We start from the raw sequence: 12,001 nt of genomic DNA on the forward strand, positions 1-12,001 counted from the left end.
ATTATATCTAGGGAGATACGGAGAGAGTATATATAATTCAATTTTTAAATAATAATTATTATTGTCATATGAAGAGTAGAAATTACTCCCGACCTAGCTGTTATGATTAAGTATACCTAATTGAAAACACATTCCACTTCATCAGATGTCTTTCATAGAAATGCGAGGAATTGGGGGAAGTAGCGTTTACTGGATACTACGGGTTTGATGCGTAGTTTTCCATTTTAAGAAAACCTTACTAATACTTATTAAGTTATTACCAATACGAAAGTGTGTGTGTGCAGTGTGTGTATGAGCTACTTTACACGCTTAAACAGTTGAACAGATTCAGATAAAAATCTGGTAAGGATATATCAAACTAGATGAGAGACCAGTAGGCCTACTACGAAACCGTTTTGAGACTCAAACAATCGAATAAGAATGCCGTGTCCTGCTCTAACAACGTCATATTTTCTCGTTTGTTAATTGTTAGAGTAGGACGCGGCATTCCAATTCGTTCGATTGGGTCTCAAAACGGTTTCGTGGTACGGCTCCTGAAACGACATAGGATACTTTTTATTGTGAAAACATGTACGGTTCTTTCGCCACAACGAAGTAGCCAACGATCTAGTTCTTCATAAACATAGTCAAAAGTAGTGACATGAGTCTCCAGACTAACAATACAACCATTATGATCTCATTACAATACAAAACAGCAGTAAACAATGAGAAGTTTGCTCATGCACGTATAACTACCAGCAACATTCTTACGAGAGACTAGAAATACAAAATATAAAATTGTCATACTTTAGAGAACATCAATACCTTTAACCTTATCTTATTCTGTTATCGGCATATCGACAAACATTGCCATACGAATATAGGCTTCCAAAAGATTTTCTATACAAACCTAACAAAGCACTCCATCAAAGTGAAAACGTGGACAAAAATTATTACTATAAAATACAACTTTTCGTGCTGGCGACCGCGACGTTGTGATAAAGTTATAAATAATATTGTGGAGCTGCAACCCCTTTAGTGAAGTATCACTGCGTCAGACAGATGATTAAGGTTCGACGCAAACGGGATACAAGTTATCGCGAACATGTTCGCGATAACTTGTATCCCAACTGCAGTCGCTACTTTAATACAAGTCTAAGGACTTTCTTTTAGCGGTTGGCGAGCGGCTTCGGGAGGGACGGGCATGAAGCGAGTACGTTGCGGAAGCGTAGCGAAAGCGTCGCGATTGTGCAACGCGACGCATTCAGTACCAGCAACCAGGTAGCAGTACCTATTCTGTGTTTTGTAAGCTCACTTAAGCACGTGATGAAAACATTGCGAAACCAATGTCGTCTCGGACACGTGGCTGAAACCGAAGTCACCGCAGGCATCGTGGTGGATAACCACGTGTCCGCGACGACTTCGGTTTCGAAACGGCTCGCTGTCCGAAGCAGCAGCGTGTTCGCTATGTATTCGCTGCGCGCCCACTCCACCACAAATCCACTCGCCAAGCGCAAGTACGAGTATGATGACGGTCTAATTATCTAATAGACTGCATTACGTTTGTCGCAGAAGAAACCCGTTGCGCAAATTCAAAACGTATAAAAGTGCAGCGAAGCTTAACAATTTAGTCAGTAGCCCGTTTGCACCAAGCCAACGATGCTTTACATTTTATCACATTTTTTATGGTTCCGTACCCAAAGGGTAAAAACGGGAAGGGTAAGTAAGGTAAGTACTCAATAGGGATTGAGTACTTAGAATTCGATGTCTGTCCGTCTGTCTCCAGGCTGTAACTCAAGAACCGCTATAGCTAGACTTCTGAATTTTTTAAAGATTGTGTAGGTATTTCTGTTGCCGCTATAACAAGAAATACTAATATAAATAAAAATGTTATAAAATTAATATTTAGTTTAGTTATTAATCACATACAACAAACGTATTTTTTAAAGGTTATTTCGCTCGTAATCAATAATGGTAACAGGTAGGCACTTGAAATTTTCACCACATCCTATACAAAAAAATATTGTGTTTTTGTATAGGATCCCTCCTATACAAAAACACAATATTTTTTCCTACTTTCGCTCTATAACGGTACGGAACCCTTCGTGGGCGAGTTCGACTTGCACTTGGCCGATTTTAATTCAATTAACGAATCGAATAACACTACAAGTACTAACATACTTCAATTCGAAAACCTTTACATATAAATCCCGGAAAGGGTCGCGAAGGACGGAAAAGTTCCGTTTCAGGATATAACTTCTTACATCTCATTATCAACTTCTAATTCCGTAGAGCAATATCGCAATCTTGGACCGAAAACCGTCCATCCATCCATTAATTTGAATCAGTTCTGTCTAGGTCAATTATGTGCACAAGATGGAGGGCGAAGTCTGAGGCAACCTGCGCCCTGAAATAATTAGTCTGGATCTAGCGAATGCAATGTTATTACTGTTTCGTAATGCAACGAGAAAATCGGGAGTGGAAAACGGATAGTTTTGGGGATGTAATTACCATCTTAGACATATTATAATTTATAACATATTGATTTCTAAAAGAACATTTTCATATTATGTTCCGGCTTTTCTTGCTTAAAATCGTTAAAAAATAGAACAATTTCTTGCTTGTCCTGTCTTGAAAGATTGGACATAGAAATAACAATAACTTCCTTTGAAGAAACTAACCTGATTGTTCTCAATTTTGTCAATGACATAAAAAGCTTTAAGCACTTTTGTGTTTTCTTTCATGCGCATACAACAGAACCAAACCAGGCTGACTGACCTCATTAATTATTGTATTGTTGAGGCCAATTTGAGAATATTCGAAACACAAAATTACAGCATTCCTATGTTTTCTTGTATAAAACTGACGAGAAGAAAATAAACGTATGAGCTACGAGTTGGTTCGAAATCAATACGAGAAGTAGTTGCAAGTCGGGGTAAATAGAAATATGGCTTTGAGTTTTTCGCTTATAGTTTTTAAAGCATCCTATTACTTTTGTGTTGTAGTTGCAAACTCAACCCTATCATATTCGTTTAGGGCTGAATCTCGTTTACATGTAGCCGTAGACAGGTATAATCTATATCCAGTTTAAAGTTCCATAAGTCCCAAGGGGTTCTATGGTTCTCTTTCGACGGTTGTGGCGGTGACATCATATTACGGTCCTGTAACATTCGCAGATGCGTGTGTACACGGTATTATATTCTACGGATGCATTTGTCATTTCAATCATTAACAGCCAGCATTTCGGCACACGGAAACTATTAAATGAAATTGGTTAGGGACAGGATTTTATACGGTGCAAACCAAAAGATTTTAATTCACAAAATTCAGTAAATGTAAACTCAAGTGGGAGATGCCTAATTGTTTGAATTCAACAATCTGCATATATCAAGATCAGGAGACTACATCAACAATAATATAATTCATAATTGACCAAAATTTCGCGTAAAGTTCTATCATCTCTCTAATTCTCATCCTGATGAAAAGAGAAGCTATTCTAGTACTATTGGAGAACTAGGGGCTATGGAGTTTGTTTCATAAGAGCCCAAACTTCACCATAATACTTACGAGGAAGCTGCCATTGATCCCCGAGGAGAGGAGGTATTCGGCGGCGTTCCGCGATATCGGTCCGTGGTACCACGAGTGTTTCTCCAGGGAGTTGACTGGGGTCACGTAGTTGCTGGGCACCCAGCCCACGCCGCCGCCCAGGGTGTGCGCCTCACACCACTCGCCGCTCTTGTTGTAGCTCATTATACGCACTTGCTCCCCTGCGGCAAGAGAATTCGTACGTTTATTCGTGTATAGGAAAATATGTTTGTACACAACATTTGGTAATAGTGATCGTTACTAATTCGTAGGATATGCGAGAGTCGAAGAAACGTGCAGAAATGAAGTCATTTTGGATAAAAAGGTGACCTTATTGGTGGCCTTTTGCAGAATTAATGTGTTTAATAAGAAAGTATATCTGTTTGTTTGTGGGTCTGTCAGTTGGTCTATCTGTACGTCTTCACGGTTTAATCATAAAACCGATTTTCATGAACTTGGTAAAGAGATATTTTAAGTCCCAGGAAAAGGACATCAAATAGTTCGAACGCGAAAAAATAAACAGTTCCCACACAATATATCAATTTTGGTGCAAAGAAGTTGCGGGCAACAATCTAGTTGCAGCATACTATTAAGTATCTTATTATATCTTTAAACGAGCAATTCTTGTATTATATATACCTATAATTGGAATCTCGGAATCGGCTCCAACGATTTTCATGAAATTTAGTATATAGGGGGTTTCGGGGGCGATAAATCGATCTAGCTAGGAATCATTTTTAGTAAATGTCATTTTATTCGTGTTTTATCGAATACCGAGCAAAGCTCGGTCAAATAGCTAGTTATTATTGTTAATAGACCATCATTAACACATACGCCATAATGCTTCTATACTTGTAATATCTAGAAATGTCCATATCGCGAAATAAAACCCGCATCGGCTCGTATAACAAGTTCCTCTTTATTAAACCATTAATTAACGAGTAGGCACTCAAACAAACCCGAGGCGAACGCTCGTTCCACTGATTTCATAGTTGTTTTTAATTTATATTACATTTTAAATAAATTATCACTGAAAAGAGAGTTTGCCCAGCAATTACTGAAAACAGAAATTGTTGTATTAAATAACGACCAAAGGAAACAAGCGTGTTTAACGCTAGTCTGTAACTCAAAGGGAATGTTAAGCTTTATAATATTATACATAATACTATTTTTGGTTTAACAATAATAATTATAAACCTTGGAAATGAACCCATTGAGACTTTGTCTCTGGTGACTTGCCCTAGGAAAATAATTTTATGCTTTAAAATTTAAACATTTAAAACCTATTTATTAACCACATGACCTAGGAATTACATCTTACACAGTTAAAATAGACATTTTTTTATTTAATACTGTACCACTTGTCACACATAGGGACTTGATCAATTTGTAAACCTTGATATATTTTTGTTACGCCTACTGGACTAAATAATTAAATATTTATAAAATCTCACTACCAAATTAATGAGCTAATTAAAACCACAGTCAAAATAATTATTGTGACTAATTTATATAATTGAAATAAAGTCATTAAACCCATTAGTCCACGTGGTTGACAATAATAAGTAGTTTTTGTTATATTACGATTCAACGACCAGAGGAGCCATCATACATTTCAGGAGTGAGCACACTGAGGCGGGCATGCCGGGGCTCAGCGCAAAAATCCGCCTCCATACAATTTGTATGGAAGCGGATGCGCGTATCGCACACTGTGTAGGGGCGCAGCGGATTTCCGCTTCCATACAAATTGTATGGAGGCGGATTTTTGCACGGGCCGTCTCAGTGTGCTCACTCCTTTAGTATGTTTTGCTTCGTGGTTTTAGCAATCGTTAGAGCCAAATGTTCCTACGCGTTTACAATGCGTCTGCTATGGTATTATCTGTCCAAAGCAGATCCAACACCAATAATTAACAAAGCATGGTAGGTACTAGCGAGCGGGCCAAATACGACCCAGGCAGCCTTTGTTGTCAAAAACAGATTGCAGGCGTCTGGCAGGTTACGTCTGCCAGCTCTAATATTGACCAAGCTCGTACAATATTTTGTTCCATCGATTCAAAGCCAAAATAGACCTAACCTAGATATCTACATTTTAACAAGGCATCGTCTTGAATAAATAAGCGGCCGTCGTGTAATAATAAAGAAATAAAGTTACACAAGGAATGTGGGGAGCAAGTTCGTATCTAGCTATCCACAGGGGTAGGAAATTGCTAGCAGAGTTCGTCTAGATTCTAGAGGATAGCACGAATGAGGTGATGAATTAATGAAGAAAATTTTGATAAGTACAGGTCTTCGTTTTGAATTTACAGACGGGGGATACTCCTTTCTTCAGGCTTCTACGTAGCACGGAAGGAAGTTAGCCAGCCAGTCAGAGCCAACTTTGTTATTGATTCAATAATTTTCTGTACATTTCAAGAGAAATTGGTAAATCCGTTCGAAGTTACAGCATGCAGGACCAACAATGTAACCGATGCAGGGGTGCAACAATAAACACTAGCTCGAATGCTCTGAGGCCAGCAAACCACAAATCCTACATAATCGAAGTGGAAATTAGATCCGATACCTGAAGCTCTGTTGCTATAAATACATTGTGGCAGATGTGTTACGTATTCACCACTGTGGGCTGCACTCGTCAACCAACTTATGATTACGCGTCGACTACATTTTGCAGTTTCAAAACTATCGATGAAATTGGAGAATTCTGTCCTTAGGTCACAGGGATGATTTCGGATCGGATGAGGGATCCGATCCGAAATCTATGAAGGAGCAGGATTTTGGAAGAGGAAACGAGATCAACTCGCTCTTACACTGACGACCCCTGTGGCTCAGTGGTTGAGCGCGTGATCAGCGCTCAAGCTGGGGATCACGGGTTCGAATACCGCCGACGGAACAAAAAGTTTTTTGATCGTCGTTTTTTTATACATCAATTAACTCGAGTCAATTTTTTTTTGAAAATTATATTTTTGTGTCTACTGTCACTTTTAAATCTTGAAAATCGACCGTTTTTGGGAATACAGGGCCTTAATGGGCGGGACATGTACGACCCACGTAACAACGGAAAAAGTCGACGGTAATTGGCGATATCAGTTCTACAAAATGTTAACAAATTATTCGCAATGTTGTTGTACTAATTCAGAAGCAAATATAATACGTCCTTGTATTTTTTTAAACATGGCAAACTCGTGATTATTGTACTTATAGTAAGTAATATAATTATATAGATAATTTTAGCTCTTTAAAATTTTTCGTTAATAGTGTTGGTAGATAAATAAGTTTTTAGGGTTCTGTAGCCAAGTGGCAAAAAACGGAACCCTTATAGATTCGTCATGTTCGTCCGTGTGTCTCAGCCACTTTTCTCCGAAACTATAAAAGCTATACTATTGAAGATTGGTATGTAGATGTAATCTGTGAATCGCATTATTAAGACTTTGATAGAAAAATGGATTTTTTTTTAATTTTAGGGGTCCCCATAAATACAACTAAAAAAAAAATTTTTTCTTCTGCGTGTGGGGTATCTATGGATAGGTCTGTTGATATTAATATAACTGATTCACATTATACAACCTAAACATAGCCCCTTTAAACATTGTAGAAATTCGATAGTAAATAGAAAAATATTCAATGAATTACTTAATACTTAGTAGGTTGAATGTGGTTGAATTAATTAAACACCACTATAACTAGTAGCTGTTATTATAAGGATACACGCAATAAAGGCATTTAATTTGAAATGAATTCGTGTAAATAATATTATAATTACTTAATTTGAACACGGTCAGTCGAGGTAAATATTTGAACGCTTAACAATTACAAAATGTCTTTAGGCTCTTGTGAGTATTTATGATGATATTTTGTTTTACAACAATAACTAGACATTGTGTTAAGATTTTAAAGATACCCACTGATAAAATATCTGATAACAACAACCTTGTAGATAGTCATATCACAAAATGAAAGAGAAATACTGAAATAAGAAAGTAGAACCTGACCTCGATGCAATCACAAGCATAATCATTAAAAAATAATATCAAACAAATCTCATAATACAAAATGGAAATAAAAAGTATTAAAATAAATAAACAACATTTTATACTCGGAATAACATAGGTCGCCTTCCGGAACCCTGAAAACGCTGCCTCGTTAATGATTTTTAGTCGTTCACTAGCTGATTGTGAAGGTGCTAGACCTAGTCGCTACTCGCTAGGTTCAAGTAGGGGTAACTGCGTAAATGGGGTAACGATGAGAGGCAGTCTAGTACTCAGACGCGCAAAATCGACCGGGGTTAACGCGTCATTAGCGCCGAAACTGGCAAAAAACGTCAACGCGCAGCCTCGTTATAATCGACGATCGGTTTTATTTAATCTTATTCCCATCGTTAATTAATTCGATGAATCATGCTGCAATCAACAATTAATGAATCGATTTTTTAAATTTCATTTCTTCCCGTTATCGCTAATACGATTCAGTGATTGGTTTTAAAACAGGCCAGCCAATTTCAATAGCTGAGAAGGCTCTCCGCCATTAAAATCATCGTCAAACTGTACCTCTTTTTAAAACGAAACACTTTAGAATATTTTTCTAAATATAAAATATAAATGCAACTCTAAAAGTACTGATAATATCCGGATTATAAGAAAACTTAGATTTAAATCTAAAGGAACTTGTGTTATTAAAAGTCTAGTGTCGCAGCGAAAAAAATATATCCCTTTTGATGATGAGTTGAAAGATGAGTTGAAAGGAAGTTTTAATTTCCCCAGTTGCTGGATCCGATTATACATTGATAAGATAAAAGCAAAGCAGGTAAAATTAGTAAAAGTTGGTAATCCCATCGCTAAAGAGCAGAATATTACAGAATACAGATACTACTCATGTTAAACTCTAGCACATAAATTAAATAATGTTCGCCAGCACTTTTCAGCTGCAGGTCGGTGAAAAATAAAGCAAAATATAAAAATCATGCAAAAGCTACATGCTGCTTACAATGAAATGAAATGCTTTGAACAAACTATGAATATAACTATATAACTCAGTAAATGTGTTTTAAATGTAATTTTCTTCGCGACTTATGAGATAAGTGACAATATTATTATTGTTAAGTATTCGTAATAATATCCTATGCTTTTTCAAACTTATATATGAAGGTTAATTAAATTGTTTGCTTGCTGAGTATTATTTAATTAATAACGGTTTAAAGTGTTTGCATGTGTTTATTCATTTGTACTCCCTTTTGTCATTGTTTTATATACTTATTTACTTTCTTTCTGTCTACTATACTGTCTGATGCAGCATGAGTCGTTTCCTGGTTTAGGAATTAATTTGAATACTATTAAGCTCTAAAATGTAAATCAATGTTAGTTTGTCCTCGGTCCCGCCTCCTTCGAGGAAACATTTTGCCTTCATGAATGAAATTTTTGAGTCCGAATAATATTATGTATTCAGAGCATTGAGCAATTATGTACTTTATTTAGAAATACATTTATTATTTATTATGAAATGTTATTTGAATCTCGTGTGCCTTAACTTTCTAAAGATGGCCAATCTTCGGGATTTCTTACGTTTGCATTCTACAAAAAAACATATTATGTACAAATTTTTTTTGCGACTGATCGAAACGATCCATCGCGAATGAGTGGCCGCCCCTGACAGACAGGATTTTATGAAAGGGTTGGGGAAATTGTTTAATCAATCACGTATTTCATTGATCTGGCAAAAATGTGAGTGTACTCATGTACGAGTTTATATGTATGTGATTCATACACGTTCATTGTCTAATACAATCTAGCAAAATAACATGTAATTTAAAAATCTAGCATAATCTCAGCTGTAGTTCGTGAAGTCGTCAAAAAAACCGAAAACTTCATAGACGCAATTATTTTTTATTTAGTTATAGACTTTATCAGAATCTAAACCACTCAAATTATATTATTGGTCAACTATAATTCGCGCTAAACTTTGACCAACAATCGCGCTTTTCGAATCCGAGTCGAAGGGGAACTGCGAATACAACTCTGAACTATTATTCTAATAGGTTTAAAACATAATGACCGATATATACATTTCAATACAAAGAGTAAGAATCGCAACAGGGACGTCACACACAGTGTGCGCGGCATAAACTTTCCATTGTTAAACTTGTGCAGGATTGTATACCTTTCTTTAAACTAAGCTGGTTCTCTCCGCCCGCTTGGAAATCGTACAGCGCCACAAAGAGCTGAGGGTCATCTTCTTCGTGGTGCGCTAACAAATTCTCCTTTGAAGTCCATCTGAACAGGATTTAATTCATAGATCAATCGTTTATTCAAAAGAGTTGAAATTAAAAAAATATTATTTAAAATTTTTGCATTGGACTTAATTGTATAACTACCGCACTCGGAGACATATATTACTTAACTTCAATTTGATAAAGATTTTGACGTAAGCTCCATGCATCAGTCAAACTCTACATTAAATTAAAATTAAGTGATCATTAAATCTCCGAGTGCGGGCGTAATATGATACATAGATAGGTAGAATTAATGATGATCAAGAGACCTGTTAGCGGTGTCGAGAGGTTGTGGCGTGGCCGGTACGCCGGAACCGTCCCCGTCGGGCAAATCTGGGATATGTGGCAAAGGGCGACTTTGCAATAGAGCCTCTGTAACAATATACAAGTTGGGTTTATAATTAAATGCTTTTAATTGCACGTAATATATTATACAATAAAAAACGAAGCATATAATTACGTGTAACCGTTTTGTATATTATAACATAGATAGCTGTCTTACTCATATGTATTGAAAAATCAAAATATTTGTATATTTTTCGAGTGTTTTCATCGGCGAAAAATATAAAACATTCGAGTGAAAGTCGTATGTATGTGCAGACAAATTGAATCATATGGCAAAATACACAAAATGGCTCACAAGTCGCAGTCGAATATAAAATAGAAACGTGCGAATTAGTTTTCAATATACTTAATAATAACTGTAGAACCGTAGTCCTATTGGGCCAATTCAATAGGCTTTGTCATTCATTGATGGTAATGCTAGACGTCATCGTTCTGTTCTAGTGCTATATCAGAAGTGAGATCGGACCATAGAAGCAGCTCCTATTCACACATAACCTAGCCTGCCAATCTTGTATTGTATAGAATCGACGTAAGCGGATATATATGTATATCGTACTGTACCAAAGTACGTATATATATTCCGCTGCAATCATGTTAAATACTCCTATATGTTAACAGTATGTTTCATTAAACTAAAATGCATCAATTTAAAACGATCGTTGAATGATATTAACCAAAGCGGAAAATTAGTATTTATATGTATATTAATAAATAAAATTTGCTGTAGTTGCATAGTTACGGAGTAAGTACACAATATTATAAACACAAAGTCGCAAAAAAAATCTTACTGAATTAATACTGAACATAAAAATGTTTATAGATAGCACACTTGCACTGTATTAAAGTAGCTTGAACACGAACAAGAAGATTGAGAATAGGTCTTAGATTTAAAAAGTAAACCAATAATTTTAAGGATCTTTAGTAACTTTTCCTTGTGATCTAGGAGTTAAAAACTTACGTTCCTTTGACTCCAAAATTAAAGAAATAAACGTAATATTAAAAATCTATTGGGATCTATTATATGTACTGTCATAAACTTCGTGATCTTCGCTCCTTCGATTAATTAAAAAAAAACTATTTATTTCACCGAAACTAGCAAAGAACTAAGAAGCTTTAAAAGGTTCGTGGTTAGTGCTGCAAATCAATACAACAATGTGACAAACTCCCCTGTGTACCCATGTTCATAATTCACAGATGCCGTGACTTCCGGTATACTGTAATATTCAATCAATATATCATCAATATGCATCAATTATCCAACATTAGCTTAGTACGGTTTACGCTAGTTAAATAATAATCACCCCGTAATGCCCGTTAAAGCTATGCGAGTAAGCGTGTATTTGAGGATTAGTAACTGAAAGCTCCGGGTTTAAAAAAGCTATGGTATCAAATGGCAATGATTCATAAGATCGATCGTTAACAGATGTCGAGAATTGGAATACAAAAGTTGGTACACTACTTATCCTGTCTGGTCTAATCTTGGTTCTTTCAGGGAAGTGACTAATGCTCGTTTTGAATCACACTGTCCCGAGAAGGTGCCTAGTCATACACGATCCCAGGGCGAAGGGGTCACACAATTTGTGGGGGTTATGTATCCATTATGGGTCCCCACAATATTTTATATTTAACAATAATTTAAATAGGTAATAAGTAGTTACTATAATATATTGTGAGTCTTTTATTTCCACAAAAGTAATTTAAGTATGCTAACCGGGACAAAAAATTTAAGCGTCTGTTTAGTTTTTGCACTATATTCAAATAGACTTAATAAAGCACGGCTATCTTCTTATCTTCGTAAAAACAGAATATTATACAGTATACTGTTCCAGGTTA

General features: G+C 36.1%; 1 protein-coding gene across 2 annotated transcripts in view; it reads right to left on the reverse strand.

The window, feature by feature from the left end:
* The window catches only part of LOC121738850 (tyrosine-protein kinase Abl), a 107,569-nt gene that overhangs the window by 52,413 nt on the left and 43,155 nt on the right, over window positions 1-12,001 (reverse strand). The window contains exons 2-4 of one of the 2 annotated variants that reach the window (XM_042131106.1): window positions 10,093-10,195; window positions 9,712-9,824; window positions 3,547-3,746 (exon numbers count right to left, since the gene is read on the reverse strand). In XM_042131106.1, coding sequence (XP_041987040.1) covers window positions 3,547-3,746; window positions 9,712-9,824; window positions 10,093-10,195 — 416 coding nt within the window. The remainder of the gene's footprint in view (window positions 1-3,546; window positions 3,747-9,711; window positions 9,825-10,092; window positions 10,196-12,001) is intronic. The other variant, XM_042131107.1, reaches the window with a different exon arrangement.

This window comes from Aricia agestis, chromosome Z (genome assembly GCF_905147365.1).
Source record: "Aricia agestis chromosome Z, ilAriAges1.1, whole genome shotgun sequence".
In the NCBI taxonomy this organism is placed as follows: domain Eukaryota; kingdom Metazoa; phylum Arthropoda; class Insecta; order Lepidoptera; family Lycaenidae; genus Aricia; species Aricia agestis.